At 37.0% G+C, this 22,452-nt stretch overlaps 1 protein-coding gene across 9 annotated transcripts in view; it reads right to left on the reverse strand.

Moving 5' to 3' along the window:
* The window catches only part of PRUNE2 (prune homolog 2 with BCH domain), a 146,432-nt gene that overhangs the window by 77,939 nt on the left and 46,041 nt on the right, over positions 1-22,452 (reverse strand). For all 9 annotated transcript variants that reach the window (XM_064641119.1, XM_064641118.1, XM_064641112.1 and 6 more), the window contains exons 4-6: positions 22,090-22,253; positions 15,424-15,576; positions 12,923-13,017 (exon numbers count right to left, since the gene is read on the reverse strand). In XM_064641119.1, the coding sequence (XP_064497189.1) occupies positions 12,923-13,017; positions 15,424-15,576; positions 22,090-22,253 (412 nt within the window). The remainder of the gene's footprint in view (positions 1-12,922; positions 13,018-15,423; positions 15,577-22,089; positions 22,254-22,452) is intronic.

A 22,452-nucleotide genomic window follows, 5' to 3' on the forward strand; every position in this document is an offset into this window, starting at 1 on the left:
AGCAACCTGTGGATCATACTGGCAGCCTGTAGCGACCATGCTGAGACAAATATTTTGCAGGATCCAATGAAAGACTTCCATATTTATTTGAACTAAATACCTGCAGGTGTTGTAAATTGAATACTTCCTCTTGAAGACTTAGAAAAAATGTTGCCTAAAGGAAATTATATCATGATTGTACAATGCAGGACTATTGCACTTTCCTCTAAATCCAAATCATGAACAATTCTGAATTATCACAGAATCACAGAATGATGTGGGTTGGAAGGAACTTTAAAGATCATCTAGTTCCAACCCCCCTGCCATGGGCAGGGACACCTTCCACTAGACCAGGTTGCTGAGAGCTCCATCCAGCCTGGCCTTGCACAGTTCTAGGAATGGAGCATCCACAACTTCTCTAGGCAACCAGTTCCAGTGCCTCACCAGTCTCACAGTCAGGAATTTCTCCCTAATATCTAATCTAAACCTCTTTCAGTTTGAAGCCATTCCCCCTTGTCCTGTCACTATATCCCCTTGTGAACAGTCTCTGTCAATCTTTCTTGTAGCCTTCCTTCAGATACTGGAAAGCCTCAATTAGGTCATCCTTAAGCCTTCTCCTTCCCAGGCTGAACAACCCCAAATCTCTCAGCCTTTCCTCACAGGAGAGGTGCTCCCTTCCCGCATCTTCGTGGCTTTTCCCCAGACTTGCTCCAACAGGTTAATGTCTTTCCTGCGCTGGTGATCCCAAAACACAGTATTCTAGGTGGGGTCTCACCTGAGAGAGTGAGTAGAGGGAGAGTAGAGTAGAGGGGGCAAATCCCCTCCCTCAACCTGCTGGCCATGCTGGTTTTGATGCAGCCCAGGACATAGGTGGCTTTCTGGGCTGTGAGCATACATTACTAGCTCATGTCCAGCCTCTCATCCACCAGCACCCCCAAGTCCTCGTCTGAATCCAGATCTGGAATGGGAATGTGCAGGTTTCTTGCTGGGTACAGAAAGTACCCAGACAGAAAGGAAAGTATATGCATTACAAAGGTTTACTGTATAACCATAATGCAGAAGGCAGGATGCAAACCACTGCTTTTTAAAAGTATTTCCTTTTGTAGCCATTTCCTTTTCCAATTACAATATCAACTGCAGAACGGCAGCAATTTCTGTTATTCAGAACAATGCATCTGTTTATGCCATGGAGTTTCTTTTGATCAAATATGCCTGCTACTCATTGTAAAACATTTTAGGGTATTTTTTAACGTAGCAATGCAGAACCACCTGTAAAAAAGATTCAGTCTCTGAGCTGGAAGAAGTGACTAAAGAGCGCTCACTTGGGTTGCTGATGCATGCAAGGAGTGGGGATGACCAAGTTCTAGAGTCCTTGAAGGACAGTTAAGAGCAGCGAAGTCCCTAGAGCAAGAAGGCAATCCACAGAGACAAAGAAAGCAACAAGAATTTGTGGGAGATAGGAGATTTTCCAAATATTTATGCTGTGGATTTCCATGGTTGTGAGTCTTGAGAAAAATCCATACCATTATTTATTTTATATTGCTTTCCGTGCCTCATTCAAATGCTGGCAGTGGCCCAGAAGACGAATACATTTATTCAATTGGTGGTCTTCTCGTGGAGGCTCAGAGAAAAGCTAAAGCACGCAAACCACAGCAAGAAAAATAATGTCTTCACCAACTGCCCTTCATGGGGAAAGCACAGCCCTGGGGCAGCAGGCAGCGTGCCAGACTGGAGCAAGGAAGGTATAATTTACACACTGCCATGCAAGCTTCAACAAATCAGTATCGTGGCAAGAAAAGTGCAGCATTTCAGTCTCCACAAACTCCCAGGAGAGTGGCAAATACATACATACTCAGCTAAATGCCACAACTATATGGGTTGAACCTGAATAAGTTCAGCTAGGTTTAAAAAAAAATAGAGTGAGGGGAGAATATTAATATTTTCATTGCCCTTTTTTTTCTGTTCACTCACTGTGTGTTTACCATAAATTAGACCTGCTGAGAGTGTGATGCTGAGCAACCCATATGGCAAATACTCAACCGAGAGATGTGAAAGGAAAATCACTTTTTTCTTTCTGAATTATCTCTAGCCTCTTTATTTAGTCTTGTTTAACAGCAAATGCCAAGAAGCAACCTAGCTAAGATTATTTATGTAGAGAAGATGAGATGATAAACCTTTTAGACCAAAACAATACATTTTCAGTAGAATATGATTCAGTATGTGATGAAATTTGATCAAAAAATTACACTTAAATCAGTGCTCAGTTAAGACTTTTGGTTTTAAAACACAGTTACAGGAGTTCTTGGTTGTACAGTTGCTCATCCTCAAATCTTTCTTCTGATGAAACAATACACAGTCCATGTAAGTCCATGGTGTTCTAGCAACCAAGGAGGGTGACCTAACAGCTCCCATTTGAGGGAACCCATTCTCATTCCAACCTTTTTCCTTTCTAGTCTGTGACTCTGAGAATGAAGCAAGCATACATAGATGTCCACCATCCGTGAAATCTCAAAAAAAAAAAAAAAAAAAAAAAAAAAGAGAAATCAAATTCTGGGTGTGGAATCCAGGCACAGATTGCTGACTATATGTCTCTGGCAATCTTTCAGTGGGGAAAATAAAGAAGATTGGACTGAAGACAATTCTCTGTGGACCTTGTTTACTCTTATCTTTCTTTTTCTGTAAGTCTACGTCTTTTTCTCCCCCCCCCCCCCCCCCCCGAAAGGAGGGAGAGAAATCACGTTTTATAAAAATTCTTTGAAAATGTGACTGCAAAAAAGGCAAGTGCAGCAGCAAGAGAGGAACGATGCAATGCAGTCAGGTTACAATATATCTAGTAGTGAGATTGGTTCTTCTGTAGAAAGTGCCAAAACCAGTAACAAATAACTACCAACTGATACATTTTGTTGTCAAAGGCAGAATCCAAGGAAAACAAGATTTTCTTTAACAGATTTTATTGTTCATGGAAAGGAAGAAGAAAAATCATCTGGCAATTAAGACATAATTCTGCCAGGTTCTCTCTTTCATTTTACCACTAAGTCTATAATCCTGTTTGACCTGAGACACAGAACCAAGCAACATGTATTCAGATTTATTAATTCTTTTTTACAGAACAGATGATAACATCCTCCTAAGTGTGTAAGGGTTGTATATATGCCTCAATTCCCCATCACTGCAATGTAAAAACCATGATTTTTCTTATTTGGGGAAGATAAAATAAGCAGATGCCACAGTTTTCCTCTGGCATAAACTTAGTAGCCTCAATAACTTTTCCCTTAATCAGCATAAGTGGTTTGTTACATCCTGTTCAGAAAGAAAGAGGATTGTAAGAATCCTGGAAGACAGACACTCAACAGGCATAAGAAATTCTGATTGAGAGCTACATGATCATAGCTGAAGAAAGTACCCTGTTCTGCCTTTTTTTTTTAAAACCTAAGCAGTAACAAAAACTCTGTGGATTTGTATAAAATCACAAGAATTATGGTAGCATGAAAAAAAACATCTCTCCATAGCTAAGTTTTCAGTCAAATGATGATTTTGTTATTAACCTATATATGGACAAAGTTATGAAACTCAAAATACTGAGATTTATTCTTCAGATAAAGTAATTAAAAAAAACTCACAGAAGATATAAAACCACAAAATGCTATAATACTTCTGACTCTTTTATTGTAATTAATAAATCCAATCTGTACTTAGCCACTTTTTTTAAAGATATTGTAATCATTTCAGAAACGCACTAATTTCAGGACTAAATGAATATATAGAGTGTCTTATGGAAAAAATAATGTAAGTCTTTATCTCCAGAGCAGTGCAGAAATACAGTGCAGGAATTTTCATTTCATACTTTATTTATCGAGTCCGTATGGAAAAAGAAAAAATTGTCAGAAAGTAAGATGTCGAAGTACTTGCAATATACACAGGAGTTCTGAATGATGGTCTTTCTAGGATCAAAGAGCCTGAAGGTTAGACTTAACCTGTATTCATTTAAACACAAAAATAAAATTTACACAAGCAATTTAGCTATGGAGTTGCAGAAGAAATTATATTTTTTGGTAAATAACATTCATGCAGCACCTCTATGGTGAAAACTACATTTCATTTCAACTACAGTTCATTCACAATAGCTGTGAATAATTCTGAATACAGAAGTGGTGATTTTTCTGAAAAAATTTTATCTCTCCCCTAGAAAGAGAGAAAGCAAAATTGCATTCTTTGGTAGAATTACAGATTTTTTAGCTACTCTGAACCTGAGAACTCATATAAGGGCTGAGGGCTTTCAACTTGAATAATTTTGTATTAATCCCTGTGTTATAAATAAAATATAATAAAATGTATATAAAATTAAATAAACCCTGATGTTTCCAGTCAGACAAAACACTTGAATTTAAGTGAGCCTGAGAGCGTATCCAGTTACACAGAGTCAAAAGAAGAATCTTCACTGTCATCATCTAACCAGAGAACATACATGCTGAAAAATCTTACAGAGCACTTGATCTGTTTAATTCTAAATTCCAAAATGTTTCTACATCTTAAAATACCCAACAGCTTCAAGACTAGGCTTCTGATATGTAGCAGAAGGTATAAAATTCAGTGGTGCATGATAAAAACACAGGTTATTGAAATGTTTACAAGTGATAAGCACTCACAATTCCAGTTCAGAAGGTGTCTTAGGGACATGCTTTGCCAAACAGATGGAACAAATCAATATTTCAAGACATAGCAGATGTATTTTATTGGTTTTCTGCATCAAAATATCACTATTCTACATAAATATTGCATGATTTTAAAAGTTGAGGGATGTTTAAATCTCTAAATTAAAAACACAAAAGGAGTCACCACAGCGAGCATTTGCTTAGAAATACCCTGTATCTCAATTTTCACTTCCTGCAAACAGAATTGCTGACTTTGGCAGTAATGCAATACTACCACTATCAACCCCCAAAATAAGGCCTTTTATTTATAGTTAGAATTATATTCTAATATTGGATCAGCAGTTCAATATTCTAATCAATTTGTTTCCCACACAACAGCAAAGAAATAACTAAATAGCAGAAAATAAAATTTCTGTAATATTCATATAGTCATCCCTAACTATTATCAGTTCTTACATTCTCATCCATTACAGCCAGATCTTAAAATATTAAAAATTCACATTAGATTTTACATTTTTTTTAAAGTGTATTATATCTCACAGAAACAACTCTTTATGCTGAATGTTTCTCAAAACAGCACCTCCCGCTGTCAATGTCTATGCCCCATAAGCAGCTAAGCTGAGTGCCACTGACAAGAACTAGAAGAGTATACAAATGATAAATTAGTCAGCTTCATAGAAGTCAGAAATGCAGTCCAATAATGATACTGTAGATTATAGCATTTTATTTAGCTGGTAGTGCATATTTTACAGCTGTATTTCACTATCTTAATTTATTTAAACACATTTCATATATGATATGAAAGAAAACATAGTTTTTCTTTTTGAAAAATGTACCTTCAAAAACAAGCACATTTTTACTGTGATGTTAGTAGATTAATGTTTATGCTTATTCCTTTAATAATTCTCAGTTATTTTACTTTGTTTATTAACTTTTGAACCAAGATTGAACAAAACCATTAAAGGTAGAATCATCAACAATAGCAGGAGCCAAATTTAGACCAGATGTCACACAAATTATAACTGATGACATTTATCCAATTTCTTCAGATACCAAAATAAACTGAAATCTTAAATACATACCATTGCAGACCTGACACTACTGTATACCTTGTAACTTTTTAAAATGATACTGCAAGTGCAAAAATCTCTGATGCTTCTGGCTTACCATTAGTTATGACAGCAGTATAGAGTAAAATAATCCAATACACCTCACAAAAATGACAGTTGAATAAATCAGCACAGGCTGAGTTGGACAAGCTGATATAAGTATAATGGTCTTGGTCAGTTTTACAACTTTACATTTTTCTCATATCACAAGGGACCACAATGAACACTTTGCCATAGAAGGTGATCAAGATCTTTGTCAAGAACAACTTGCCCTTGGCGAACCGATGCTGTCTTTTCCCAATCATGTGCTTCATCTGACTTATGATAGTTCCCAGGAGGCTTTGTTTCATAATTTTTCCAGATAATGAAGCAAGACTGATGTACTATAATTTCCTAGATCCTCCTTTAAGCCCTTCTTGTAGATGGAGGTGACATCAGCCCTCTTCCAGTCTCCCCATCTCCACAACTTCTCAAAGATTACAGAGAGTGGCCTCACAATGATGTCATCAAGCTCTACCAGCACCCTTGCATGGATATTGTCAGGATCTATTGACTTCCAGGGGCCAAGCTCCTGTAATAGCTCACACAGCAATTTTTCCCTCACTGACACTGGGTCTGTGTTTCCATCAACCTGGATTTTTGTTCCTGGGCCCAAAAGTACTGGTGATGACAGAGGTGAAGGAAATGTTGAGAACTTCTGCCTCTTCAGCTCTCCTGTTTAACAGCAGGCCAATATTTTCCTTCTGTTTCTGCTTATTGTTTACATACCCAAAGAACCCTTTCTTGTCTTCTCACATCCCTTGCTAATTTCCCTTCAAGCAGAGCCTTTGCCTTTCTAACTGCATCTCTGCATGCCCTGGCAATACCCTTGTAGTTCTCAACAGATATTCATTCCCTTTTCATCTCTGGTATGCTTCTCTTTGGTTTTGAACAGACTCAGAAGGTCGCATTTAAGCAAAAGGGGTCTCTTGCTCCACCTCCTTCCCTTCCCTTCCCTTTAAAAAGGAAAAACTGGTTTTCTGCTTCCAGGAGAGCGGTCTTGAAAGACTCCCAGCTCTCGCTAGGTACTCTATTCTCCACGGAAGCTTCCCTCTCAACTGAGCTCTGAGCAAGCTGTAGTTCGCTCTTCCAAAATCTAAAAATTTTGCCTTCAAAAAATCTAAAAACTTTGCATTTTACTAACCTTCAGCATGCACAGCCAGACCTTAAACTTCACAATATAGGGATCACTGCAGCCAAATCCATCACTAACTGAGATATTACAATGCAGGTTTCCTTGGCTTGTGAGTAGCAAGTCCAGCAGTGCCTCATTCCTGGTTGGCACACCTAGCGTCTGTATGAGGAACCATGTATGAGGAACTTGATGGATAATGTAAGCTGCTGTATTGTTCTACCAACAAATCTCTGGGTAGTTGAAGTCACCCATAAGAACCAGGATCTGTTATCTAAAGTTTGCTTAAGTGACCCAGATATTGCTTCTCTGCCCTTATCATCTTGGTTTAGAGGTTGGTAGCAGATGCCTAATCTAAGATCTCCCTTGCAGATGACCCCTCTAATCTTGACCCAGAGGCATTTGATAGGGTTTCCATGGTTGCTGTAGTTGACTTCCATACATTCAAGGTTCACATTAACAAAGTGCAATTCTTCCTCCTCTACTTTCCTGCCTGTCTTTATGAAAGAGCCTATAGCCATCCATCATAATCCTCCAGTCATATGATTTGTCCTATCATGTTTCAGTTATTCCTATAATACCATAACTTTCTGACTGGGTCTAGAGCTCCAGTTCCTCGTATTTGTTCCCCAAGCTGTGTACCTTGGCATACATATTCTTGAGGTGGCTGGTCTCATTCTTATCTTGGGAGACGGCTGAGGAACAGCTGTTGCTGCTCTGGTTGGCCTGGCTTATTCCCCAGTTGGTTGCAAAGGCAACCACTTAAAACAACCATTTAAAAGATTCTCCCCACCAGATTCCTTTCGTATCTTTAGAGACAACTAACTTTAACAGAGAATTCAGCTGGTCTGTCTAATCACTCCACACCTTGGATTGTACTCATTACAACTGGGGTACTTGGCTCATCTGAGGCATCAACTGAACAGCTATTGTCCTCCAGAAGACAGCAGTCTGATGTTTAAACATGAGAATAGTATTTACATTAATGCACATTTGGCTGCACTATTCAGTCATACGAGGTGATGATTTTACCCTCCTAATACTTCTAAAAAGGCAAATGAAAGTATATGCAAGCTTTGTGTATTATATATAAGTTTTCCTAAGGCAGATCTCACACACTGACATTTTAAGACCTTAATTAAGGTTGATTTATTTACAAATGGTATGTTTTCAACTCTCAGAAATGTTGTATTTAATGTTTTATTTTTAAACACAATTAAAAAATAATATATAAATATATACATACTGCAAATGTAATACAGATAACAAATTCATTTAAGCCCATTTATGCACATTAGTGACACACCATGTGGCAGAAAGACTAGGACTACAAGAAGACCCCTTGGCGATTTATTTTATATTAAATCCCTAATGGCCTCTTCTCATCTTTGCAAAAATATGCACAAAAGTCCAGACTATGCAGCCATTGAAATGAATGGTTATTTATTTGCTAAACGAGAACCCTATGTTTAATGTTCCTTAGACATAAGGTAGTCTGCAAAAGTCGCATTCCTACAGCTCCATACATCATTTATTTTACATACCCTAACTTCTCACAACAGGCATCAAAAAAATACTACCAAACCGCATTGCTCTTGTAAGTTGCTGAGAATTTTGTTTCCAATTCCATTACTGGAAGATTAAATGTTAACATGTTTACTTGGGGTTCGCTTCTTGTTTTGTTTTTAGCATTAAAAACAAATTCATGGACCAATCTAATGCTATTTAAAACACATTTACATTTATACTGCAAGAAAGTTCCCAATACATAATATGTACACATAATCATTACAGACAGACAACAAAAGTTCAAACCGTCAAAGAACCATGTTGTAACCTCATTTATTTGGGTGCAACAGTCTACCTAGCACTTGTTTGACATGCTTCAGCTAAGACAGAGGTTCTTGATTTGCTTTACAGAAGTATTAAAAGCATCACTTTTCACAATACAGAAATAAGACTGTCCAAATTTGTAGCATAGTGGCATGCCTTACTAATACTACAAAATAGCCTGAAAATTAAACCATCTCTCTGAGATCAGACTATTATTTCATAACAAGCAGATCCACTGTGCACCCAAACATTTCTAAATCTCCTAAGTTACTTTTGCTGGAACAGCCACTGTGGGTTCCTCTGAGGCACAAAACCACAAAGAGGGAAATTGTTACAAGAGACAGAACTTTCCATTGGTACCATCCTCAATGCATCTGGACTACTGGAGGCTACCTAAGGACAGTCAAGCTTACAGTGGCAGCATGAATTTTCAGGTCACTTTCTTAAAGAAACAGTGCTGGTGGCAGCAGCCTCCATTGAAGCTTTGACATATTCTCTAAACCATTAGCTTGGTACTCCCGTAGAGGTGCCACAGAGATTACACAATCTCTACAACCTGGAAACTGTCTTTATGAGATGTGTGGATGCCATGACCAGAAACATGAACAAAAACCTCAACAGATCAGTCAGCCTTCAGAACACACATTTTCCCTTGTCTATATCAGCCAGTAGCAGACGATCATAGATCTTGTTTTCAACTGACTGACCTGCTTCTTTGTGGACTAACTTGATTTTCTATATTCCTAAGTTATTGCAAGTTCTGTGAAGAGTTAGAAGAAATTTTCATGAATCAAAAGATAAAAGACTTAGTCCAATAAACACATTATTGATCTATATCATGAGCCATTTCAACTAAACTGAACACTCATGAAATCTGGATTGTTCTCCCAGTGCACTACACTTAAGAAAGCAGAGAACAGAGTTCAGTTTACAAAGTATTCCTTTCTCAGGTAAAAAAAAATATTACTTTCACAGAAAGTTATATTGAGAAGATATTTCTTGTTTCCAAGAGAATTCTAGCAGAGGAGAAGCAAAATATACTCTCAGGGTATAATATAATGTAACAGAAATTAACTGTAACACATGCACTGAATTTTGCTACAATATCATATGCGTAATCATTATTATGACTTGGGGAAACTTTCTGACAAAAGCAACAAAAATAAATGTAATTTGGGCAGTGTCACTTTTCTTTTGTGGTTCTCTTGAAAAAAAGTGGCTATGCATGTGAAATCCAAGAAGTATATACTCTGACAGCCAGTCACTGCAGAGACGGGTCTGATTTCAACTTACAGCTTTTATGCCACATAAATCCATGAAGGCCATATCCAAAGGTCTCAAGAAATGCAAAGCTGCATACGGACTCTTACAGAAACCTAAACACATCCACACAAAATGATTTCGCTATAGAAAGCACCCTAATGGAAGATACTTTTGCATATTTGTTGATTACTTTAAAAAAATGACCTTGTGTTACTTCTGAAAAAGCAAATACATTAGAGATTCAATACTTGTTGCCAAACCTGTTCTTTACGTTCCCTTAATATTTAATCAGGTAATGTCTGTGGAGCAATTTGAAGATGAATAGCAAATTGCCATTATTATTGCTGAGAAAATCATGAAGTCATTAAAGTTTGTGTATTCTGAGCTCATAACAGAATTCTAAACTGAACAGACAGATAGGTTTGGACAGGGTTGTTATTAATTCCCTTATATGTATTGTGCTTCTGACACTGGGTGAAGCAAATACACATGATCCCTGGCTCTAATAAGAGCAAGTTAAAAAGGTCTTTTGCTAGTCAAGCACTGTAAATCAAGTGAGTTCAGAACATGTTTGAACAAAGAGCAGTAAATACAGCAAGTGCAAAACTGATCTCCATTCCAATTTTGAAACTGAGTCCTTTTGTTACAAAGCATAACTTTGCAAACGTTATAACTAGAAAAAAAAAAGGCAGTTACATCCCTGAAAAGTTAGCCCTTTCTGATGCAAACTATTCACAGCAGAACAACAGACAGCAAATAGCAGGCGAAGGTATCTGTAATTTCCTGAAAAAAATCCCATTAAAAATACTAGTAATAAAAGTACTTAACAGATTGGGCCTAAAATCCATCCTAACACCAGTAAAACACCGGTCAGTTTGTTCTTACATGCCACTGAATCTCCTTTTTCCTCCACAATGGCCACTAGATATGTCCTAAGAAAAACAATTATGAAACATGTACTGCTTGACCACCAGATCTTGACATGGCTTGACCAAGGTATGTCACCATCAAATGTTACACTATCACTTAAAAAAAAAAATTTAAAATTTGCCTGCTTTGAGGACTACAAAAACCTAATGTTGCTGAATTCAAATTGTGAGTTTCAGCTAAAAAGAAGACACGTTCTGAGTTACAATTCATTTGAGCATATAGAGTAGCAATGTAAAGTCAGCCATACTTAACTGGAGCTTAGATCTGTGGAGCCAAGGTCTGCATTCTACATAATCTATGAAACGCAATTAAAAGAAAAATAAATAAAAAGAAAATGTAATGCTAAAGGTAGCTCCTAATTACTGGCTCTGTCCACCATTCATTGAAAGTAAAGTATAAGAGAAAGATTTAAAACAAAAGAAGAGGAAGATTTTATTAAGAATTTTTTAAAATCCCATTTTCTCTTTTGGGTATTTTACTTAACATAGTCTTTCCTCATCCCTTTTCCTCCCAACCTTGGCACAATTTTCAGGATCAAATGGTTCATAAAGCAGTGCACGTTTGGTGGTAAAGATTGCTTAACACTGAGAAACTAATCAAGAGACTAATAGATTCTGCTTCATTTCTTCAAGCTTTGCTACCCAACTTGCTTTGTGTATTTTAGTATACTAGTAGAAACCTATGGATTATTATTAGCTGGATTGCACCACAAACTTTTTCAACCACAGAAGCACCTTATTTTTTGTAAAATGAATTACAAGAGACATACTGTAAGAAATCCCATAGGACATACAAGGGAATCGCAGAATATTCTGAGTTGGAAGGGACCAACAAGGATTAAGTCCAGCTCTTAAGTGAATGGCCCATACAGGGATCAAACCCACAACCTTGGCACTATTAGCACCATGCTCTAACCAGCAGAGCTAATCTCAGAGTTAAGAACTATCCAAAAGATATTTTTCTTTTTTAGTACCATTTGAGGTAAAAAAAGTTTTGATTAAAATAAACTGCAAAATTACGAGATGACAATTTCTTGTGCATTTCAAATACTTTCATATGGGTGACCTTCGGACAAACGGAGAGATTGAAAATTACAAATATACACTCTATAAAAGTGCTTTTGTTATTGAGATTTTCTTCAGTCTGCTTAGTTTTCTTATTAATCAGTGTATCAGTATGCAAACTTCCATCAGAAATAAGTGTCATGTCATAATTGTTCAGTGATCTAAGCACTAATATTTTTAAATGCCAGTAACATTAATATGTATTTCAGATAGATAGCTACTGACAGCCATAACACAAATTGTCTTGAGATAATGATACAAAACTTATTACACAAGAGTTTTCCCTAAGAAATTACACAATGTTTGGGACTGTTCAAGAAAGAAGATCAAAGCAGTCACTTTCATGCTGTCTCAGGGATACTCATAAAAATAAATCTATAGTTTTGATTCAAAAGATCAAAATTTTACAAACTTCTGCCCCACTGAGGTATTTCTCTTTCTGGCAACAGACATTTAATTTAGGAAATGTGGCAATGGACTTCATTACACTTCATTACACAGTTTCAAGATAGGCTTTTAGAAGGCATGAAGGCATATCCTTCCCTCTCAAAAAGCCTAGAGTGTGTTAGAATGGCTTTATAAATTATATGCCATACTGTAAGTGAAAGGTAGGACAAAGTCCTAGTTAGTAACTACCTACTGAAGTACAAGGGAAAGCTCACAACTGCAATTCACCCAAAGGCTGCAATTTTCTTATGCCACTGTTTGAACACATCATGGTAAAGTCTAATGGGAGGGAACAATCAGATGCATAACAACGTAAGTCAGACAACAAACAGCTACTGCTTCTACCAAAGTTAATTAAATCACTGAAAATTCTGCTCATGTTGAGAAAAAAACTGGTTCAAAATCTTTATTAAAGAACTGCATCCCTATGCAATAAGGCTGTCTACCTACTATGTTGTTTAAGTTTCCTCTTACCTCCAGTGCCACGTACACAGTGCTAATTGCTACTTTGACTTCTCCATCCGAAATCTCCTTGAGATCCTTCAGCATAACCTCCTCAATACTCACACCTGTTTGAGAAGAGACAGGAATTTCAATATATACAAATATCTACAGTTGACAGATGCATCAACACAAATTAAAAACACAGCTTAGACCTTAATGCTGAGGCTTCTGTATTTCAGGACAATCCTATGAGAAAATTAGAACCAATATTAATATTTCAATGCTTAATGTTTGTAGAGGGATTTTTTTAAGAAAGGAAGAGATTTAAGGGAGGGGACACAATGACAACGAAGATGAAGAACTAAGTCTTCTGCAACGCAGCTTGTATTTTTCAAGTCAGCTTTACTCCAGTTGATGATGAATGTATAGACAGAGCATTCCTATGGTCTAATACGAAATCACTAATATAAAATACTTCTGGAATGACCAATATATTGAAAAGCACCTGTGGAATACCATGATGTTTAAAAAATACTCAGAAGCAAAACATTTAAGATATTCTCTAAGCACAAAGTCATTCAACCTTTCTAACCTTTTTCACGAAGAGATAACACCAGTAGGTTTTTCTTATGTACATCAAATCATTAATGTACTGACTAGATGTTAACGTACCATACAAACATTAACATCAGAAACAATTGTGTAAAATTGGAATTATTTCACATTGCAACTAGACATATTGATACGTTTAAGCACAATGTATTGAAAATCGAAGTGACTAAGTTTCCCTAATTGAAGATGTCTGCCTAAATGATGTAAAGATTCTCAAAATAAACACATGTTATATAGAGGAACATAGTCACATCAGACAATAAAAAATAGAGACATGATAGCGAAATGTCTATGTAAAGAATGCTGGAAGCCATGTACCCCAGTGTATGGTGGCATTTAAAATGTCCATTGACTTTTAAAGCTTAGCAGCTTTAAAAGTGTTTGCATGACTGATTTTTAAGAGGGAAAAAAAATACCAACTTAAGCCTAAGAAATTACTCCTTTCATTACTGTTCCTGTACAGAGTCCAGCTACTGCATTCAGTCTACTGACAAGATGAACATTTACTTATCTGTCCTTTAAAAAATACTTGTACATAACTTGTAGACTTTCTGATGGGCTGCAACCTACCGGTTCTCAAATAACAAATGAATTTGTGAATTCAGGCCACTGAATCATTCTTTCTGCATGAAACTGAGAACTTTGTTTTGCTGAAATGTCCTAATACTGCCTCAAATAACAGGTAGATGACGTAAAATATTCAGCAGAGTTTACAACCTTCAAAGGACTTCAGAAACTCAGCAGCACCTTAATAATACAAATGTCATATGAATAAATGCAGCGTTAAATATGTACCTTGTAATATACAGAGAACAGCAGCTATGAGATAAAACAGGGCATGACAGTGCCCACCTTATGCAGCATATATAAATTACTGGCAACTGATACCATGCAGACTAAACCGATCCTATCTACTTTGCATTTGATATTAGGAAAACTACATGAGCCAAGTACTGAAGCATCTTCCTAGGCAACTGGCAGAACTAAGAACAGAACTCCATAAAAGCCACTTTCACTGTGTCTCTCCAATCTAGACTCCATTCAATTAATTTCTGAACTATGATTACTTGACTGGAAGAACTTCAGGGAACTATGTGAAGATTTATTGCCCTGAACTAATCTAGCTTGCAACCTCATTGAAAGAAAGGGCAAAAGAAGCAGCACTTCAAAGTCTGTTGTTATGTACCAGATAGGGCAGCCATCTCAGACTGATGGTCTGAATTCCTATGACTGATTTCTGCAGATGGGTGAACAGAGAATGGTAAAAAAAGACCATGTGTCTGCATGAACCCTGTGCATACATGACATACCTAAGAAAGAAACATCTCACTAATTTAATACTTGCTCTTTGGTAACAACTTGGTAGCAAATGCCAGTAAAAAAATTTAAGAGTTCTTGCAACAATTGTCTTCCGGCTTTTAGAGCATGCCCTGCTACAAAATTTTGGGTTCAAACATTCCAACTTTTGATCACTAAATATTTTAATTTGATATTTCTAGCAGAAGAAAAGAATTGTAATTTTCCCACTGCTTCCTTAATCTTAGTCTGGTGTCAAATTCACTTAATCTATACACAGTCCTTGGTAAAACTGGGAAGGATCTTAGAATAAAATCCACTTCCACACCATGTAGGCAGTTTCAGCACAATTTCTGCATGTGGGCTGACGCATTAATTAATGATAACTTTATCTGTAAAAGCAACATAAGATTATTTATGAGATTAGTAGTTCCTCAACAGAAATCACAATTTCATGATTCAGAATGTAAGCAACTTAATTTAAAATTAAATATAACACATTTAACTGTCATTGAAGATAGCATGCTGCAACTATTTTCACCACACACACTAAGACAATATTCTGATACAGTTACATAAACATATTTGTAACAGGTCTGAAAAATGGAAGCAAGTTGCATTACCTTGTGCATTAAACTGAGTCTCCTGGAGTACAGAGATAATTTCCTCTCGTGGGGGAAGATCTGGAAACTTTTCCTCTAGGATTGACAGCACTTTCTCCTGCTGCTCTGTGATACTGTCAGCTTCCAAAGACATGCACTTGAAAAGAATGCTTCCTGAAACATTGAAGGACAAAAATCAATGCCTCCTGTAAATATCAAAGAGGTACTACAGAATCAAGAATGTTTACTGTATTGCTATCCAAGCCCGTTCTTTCTCGGAGGTTGTTTCCACAGATGTGTTCAATGAATTAGATATTGAGCTCACACAGAAACATCCTCCTAACATGAAACTTCTAAAATCTGAACTGGGTGCCTTTTCAGTGCCTACAGTAGAGCTAACTGGCTGGTCTCAGTGCTGCCACAGTGTGCAGCATGCTTCTGTACACCTACAGTTCTGCAGCATGCCCAGCAGCAAGTGGCGGGACACCAGGGTTTATCCCTCTCTCTAAGCATTAGACCAAGTGCTGGTATACTTTGAAACAGTAAATCCACATTGCCAGTCTTTCTTCTACAGACATGTCAATTAACTGCTATAATGGACAAAAGGAAAGAAATACTTTACTGTGAGGGTGGTGAGATAACGGAACAGGTTGCCCAGAGAAGTGGGTACCATACCACTGGAAGTTTTCAAGACCAAATTGGATGGGGCTTTGAGCAACCTCATCTAGTAGAAGGTGTCCCTGCCCATGGCAGAGGAATGGAACTACGTGATCTTTAAGATCCCTTCCAACCCAAACCATTCTATGATTTTAATTCCATGAACATAGCAAAGAAACACCTATTCAGTCAATCAAAATGATGCACTCAAAATTTAAGAGAAATATAATCCAATAAATAACTTCAACTCTTACAATACAGAGGTGAGAGTAATGTCTTTTCAGACAACTATGTACTTCACCTATTCCATCCTGAATGTAAAACAGTCCTGATTGTTTAGGGTATAAAGTCACCTTTTCATTCCCTGGAGATTGGGATCCCATTTGTTAATATACCCAAAGATAGTGTTCACTTCCAATTACTCACGGTAAATTAAGGATAATAAAATCTTATATTTCAGCATTGAAATTATTTATTACTCTGCTGTGCACAGGAATTTCAAACAAGTGTATGATTGTATTGTATTGTGTTGGGTCAATGAGCAAATCAGTACAATAACATAAGATAGTTACTATAAACCGAAGTGTTTAGTCTTTAGCACAGAGTGAAGCAAGTAAAAGAAAGCCCTGGACACAGCCATCATCAATCTCACTAGATGGACTAGGACACCAAACATCTAGTATGTATCAATTTTTCTCCTATACTGTTATCACATAAAACACCAAAAAGCATTTCTTCAAAATTCACAAAACACTTGCAATTTTGCAATGCTAAGTAAACACCTCCTTATTAGACACATCCTGTGTGAATTAAATAATAAATAATGCTTAACAAGACAAAAACTGTTCCCTGTCAGATATTAGTTTCTGGAAATTAAAATACACGAAGTTCCGTTCTGTGTTTCTGTTACAGATGTTTTAACTGCCAATAATCTTTTAATTCGCAGCAGCTATTTCTTCATGCCAGTCCTACAATCACTTTAAGACAATGCTCCTGCTCTATTTGATAGCATTAAATATATTAAATAAATACAGACTGCATGAAAATCAGGTATACTGACTAACACTGACATTTGTAGATTTAGGTACACAAAATACGGCTCCACAGCAAGCAGATTTCAGATTTCTACAGGTAAATAACTGATATATAAAGGGCCCAGGGTATCTATACCCATTAGCAAAGCCTATTTTTCCTTTCATAGGAAGAAAGTTTCTCAGTCAGAAGCCTCCAAGATAATTCATCTAAAAACACTCCTTTGTCGTTCAACCTCTAACCAGGTAACAGTGTCTGTGCTACATATATACGCTTGAAACATATAGCTGTCCATACCTTGGGAAGGGTGGTGACCAGAACGAGTTAGACATCCCATAGCACACTCCCAGTCAGCACAGAGCTGCACCTCGATAAATGGCAGCTCAGTGACCAGGCTGCATGAATTATTTTAGCAACAGCAAATTTCTGCTTTTTCAGCACTCCTTTTATCCTCCTCCAGGAGCAGAAAGGGAAATTGCTCATGTACACACAAAGGAAATGAAGACTCCAGAAGAAAGTACTGGATTTACAATGCATGCTCAAATTCATCATACAATTACCTACTGGAGGGAGACTGCAGCATATCCCATACAGCCCTCCAGCAGCACTAGGATGAGTTAGGCAATCTATCCATTTGCACAGATCCTCAGATATGCAGTATGTAAAACTTTTATCACAGCTGTGTGTGCTCCAGGGAACAGAGTATTTGGGTAAGACCAAGAAGATAAGATCTTAATACAAACACACAGGAAAAAGTAGTAGAACAAGAGATGTGAGTTGTATATCCAACCAAGCTCAACATTTTGGAAGTCAATATGATGTGAGCTTGACTCACCATAGGCAGAGGGCTGAGATAGTTTTTTAAAAGACTGTTTTTCTCACTTGTCATAGCAATACTGTAGTGTTTGCAATTGCTAACTTCTCTACTAGGATGAAATCAAGAAAAGGATCCTTCTCATATTACTAGGTGTCCGCAAGCCCTAAGATGAACATTTACTCATCCTTTAATACTATGATCATTCTTTAATACTATGCTCATCAGCAGGAAAGAACGGCACATCTCTTCTCTCTCGGGCATCCTCAACATTCCTGTGAGGGCTAAGATTCCAGGTAGTTTAGAAAAACAGTTCACTTAAGGTACTTTTGACCAAAGGTCAGTGGTCTGTTTAGTCATGTGCTGTCTTGGAAGTAACTGCTGTAAAAGCAATACATGGTCTCAGAAGTCTCCTGCAGATTTTACTGAGTGCTTGTGCAACTCCCCCAGGGTTTCTGAAAGCATAATGGAGGCTGCTGTTTGCTGACAACCACAGAAAAAATATATAATAGGCAATACAAGATTCAATATTATTTCTTGTGTACCTCACACCACTCTACATATATTTTTTTCCAAAGAAGAGGCCACTAGAAAATAGGTTAAGGCTCTTAAAAAAATGTGCCTTCTGTTCTTTTTTTGCAAAGTGATTTGGAAGTGAAGCACTAGTTTTGCCAAAAGCAATTGCTGTGCATTAATATTAAACATGATCTAATGAAAGCAGAAGTCATTTTGGGAAACCATTATGAAAAGCACAAGCATCTCCTGAATTATAAGTTTATGGCTGAGAGAAACAGTACAATGAAAATATAGGCATTTCTCCTGTCAAGGAAATATAAAGGACAGAGAAAAGAGGAAAACCAACAGTCCCTCATGGAAAGTAAACTTCAGCACTCTGCACTCCCTCACAGCCTCCACAAACCCAAACTGTAAACAGATCCAAGAAAGCAATCTGCATTGTAATTAACATGAAAAGCCATGAAGCTGCAACACAATGTAATATGGAGGAAGAGAGTAGAAGTACTGTCTCCAAGAAAGCTGCTTTCACACATTAAAAAGAAAGGTATCTGTCCAAGTAAGCGCAGTGCTTGGTGCAGTTAAAAATGATCCTTTCTTTCTGGCCTATACACTAAGGATGCATCAATCCAGGAAGATGTGAATCATCTGATCGATGTACAATACTGAAAAAAAATATTGGCATAATTCCTAGAGTCCTTAGAAGGACATTTCTTAACATTTGTCTGGGTGGCTAGAATAACAAACTAATCTTCTCTAACAAAAGTCAGATTGCCCCAACAGGGTATGAAAAGACCTCAACTATGCAGCCCATAACTAGCAAAAGCAGATACACATAAAAAGATTGCTGATGCTCTTGCTGTAAATCTGTCTGTATTTACATGTTGCAGTTTGCACCTTGTGGCATCCTTCAAGGCCTTATACAAATAAACATAAGGAGGTATTTTTGAGAGTGCACTGATCCAAGCTACTTGACAGTGAGTGCTTGGAATCACATCCTTGCCAGCTGGCTGCAGCAGACAATGTAATGATTCAGCAGTTTAATGGATCTGAGTTTGGCAACAGTCCCCTTCTAAACATCTCTGGGGAAATAAAATAATACAGGCCCAAGACTCTGGCAGGTTCTATAATTGTTTGCTTCTGGCACAAATCCAGGAACAGCACAAGCTCTAACTTAAGGTACCTACGGCTATACAACACTGACTCTCTAAGCAGGCTCTAATCAAAGCCCAAAGGTAGAATTAACTTATACCATGTCTGATGAGGAGACAAAGATACCAGAAAAGCACTCACCTGAAAAAAAAAATCCTTAAATATTAAAATGCCTAAATCAATAATGCTTGGTTTCACACAAAAAGTCTTTCCTCTTGACTTTTTTTTTTTTAACACAGACAAGTAGGTGAAGCTTGTTCAAAGTTGAAATGTAGCAGGTAATAAACATCTGCCCTTGTTACTGAAATTTAAAAGTTGCCAACAGACTTTGAGAAAAAAGAAGTTTGGAAAAGAGGCAGGAAATGGAGCTGTCATGGTCACTACACAATAATTATTAAAATTTTAGATACTTTTATTGTCTTACTCCCTGGAAAGCCAGAAAATGAAAGAGGACTTCCCAGCTCAGACACTCAGATGTTAGCATCTCTCAGCTGTTTTACAAAAATAAAATCGTAATCCTTAGCAATCTGACTTCTACTTTGGCCTTCTCTTCTGAACTTTGCCCAAAATTTAGACGTACTAACTATATACAGATTTACATTGGAAGTAACATAATGAAGCGTCAAAAACACAGTAGAGCCTTTTCACTGCCTCTATGCCTCTGAAGTGTCCCCAGAGAGAGGGGACATCCTGCAAGCCTCTACATACTCAGTAGTGAGAATGAAACAGCCACCCCTCCTTCCAGACCATGGTATTTGGTCCCTTTATTTCCTGGGCTTACAGGTAAAATGGATTTCAGAAGCTATACCTTATGATAAAAGGCCATAATACACACAGAGAAACACAAAATCTATATATCTTAGGCTGTATTTGATATTTTATTTTCAGACTGCTTGTAATTTGATCTGCTATCTACATGCATTTATGTCTATGATTTATATTTTTTTATGAATCTTACCAAAACTAGTAATGGGATTCGCTGGCTTTTCTGAACTTGGCATGGAAGATTCTTAAGCACCAAAACCTTTTTCTATTTTAAGAGACCCACAAGAGGACTTGCTGCATTGCTGGGAGAAGTAGAAAAGCATCAATCACAAGTGCAGCTGTGTTGTGTTCTCTAGGCTTTGCCAGTCACTTCTCATACTATGCAAAAGAAGGTGCGGAGGGACTTCTGTGTCCGATAAGTTCCCCAAACACAATAATGAAAATGTAGTTCCTAGTTGTTAAAAAAACAATTAGCTACTATCTCCCTCCAAACTTGAAGTGCTATCTCTAACACAAACACTAATAAAAGCACTTCATTTTAATTTGGATACCAATTAGAGACACAAAACATGTGGACCTTTACATCCACTTATAGTACTCGATCATGTTCTTGAACATTATTCAGAGCACTCCCTCCTGACTCCTTCAACCAACAAACAAGTATCCTAAGATTCCCCCAATGCCTTTTTTTTTTGGTTCTCCCTCCAAAATCAATTATTATGCTTGGTCCTTTGTCTAGATTCCTGGGGAGCTACTCACAGAAATTTGGAGATTACAAAAATATTTCAAGGTAGGTTTACTAAAGCTTGTTAGCATTGAAAGATACTATAAAAGCAGGCTAAATGCTGTGTTACTGTTAATGCTTATTCTATAGAACATTAAAAAAATAAATTAACTTCTGTAATTTCTCATAACATGCTCATTACATTATTTATCACAGTGATTACTACAATGACAAGCCAAGACTGCAGTAGCTTCTGAAATCAAAGTGTAGACAAGTTTTCATAACCCTCATTAAACATGCCCACACTAATTTCTTAAAAGGGCATTTAACAGTTGCACATCAATCAAAACCTAAAACTACAAAATTTATTAAACACTATTAAAATTCAGTAAATATCTTAAAAGCAGTGATCAGTTGATTTCAACCCTGCTTTTATTTCCAACTGAAGAGTTCTGATGCAGCAAACAAACTGAGAAAATTAATAAAAACAATGAACTATGAAGACAGAGCAGAAAATACTTCTGCTCGCCCCCTCTTTGTACTCTACCAGGCATACAATAAAAGAGAAAGGGAAAGCACAGCAAAGATTTGGTAACAGTGGTTTTAAATAGTAGAAGTTTGGCATCATACCATTAAAAATTATTCTATTAAAAAGTACGACCATTGGGAGGGAGAAGCTTTAACGTGTAAATATTAGATTCCAATCCATATTGTTGTCCACAATGCCCCTGGAATCAACGAACTGCACAGCTTTTCCAGCTACCCAGCTGGTATGTCGACAGCTCCATCTAATATTCTTGTCTAGTGATACAGCAAAGACCTCTCATGCCTATTTTTAAATGCACATTTTTAATATTCAATATAATGTTACTCTTTAACAAACTCTTTACTCCCTGCTTCTTTTATGAAGCTTCCCGTGGTCTTTAAAGGGATTGTTAACCAAAGAATGGATCACACTCTTTCTGCATGAGCAGATTCAGAAACACTCCATTAAACCTTTCAGTATTTAATATAAAGAGTAATCTCTCACCTCTGAGGAGATAAGCCAGTTGCTGAGTGATTAACTCTGGTGCCTTTTGAAGAATCTCTTTTACGACTAAAGAGGAAGAACATGCTTGTAACTCCAGGCTCCTGTCACATTGCTCATCTGGATTGATGACTTTGACAACAGCTGATTCCAAACTTTTATCGTCACTATCAAGCAAATTTAGAAGTTATATATATTTATCTTTCTAGCTGTTTAGACAACCCAGTAAAAAGAGTGAAACCTTTTTCTTAAATTCTGGACTAAAACACTATTCCTATTGCTACTTGAAGTCTGCTATAAAGCTAAAGAATGTCACAAGGCACAGTTCTTTTATTGCTTGATACATTCATCATCATCATCATCATC

The sequence above is a fragment of the Pseudopipra pipra genome, chromosome Z (assembly GCF_036250125.1).
Source record: "Pseudopipra pipra isolate bDixPip1 chromosome Z, bDixPip1.hap1, whole genome shotgun sequence".
Lineage (NCBI taxonomy): Eukaryota > Metazoa > Chordata > Aves > Passeriformes > Pipridae > Pseudopipra > Pseudopipra pipra.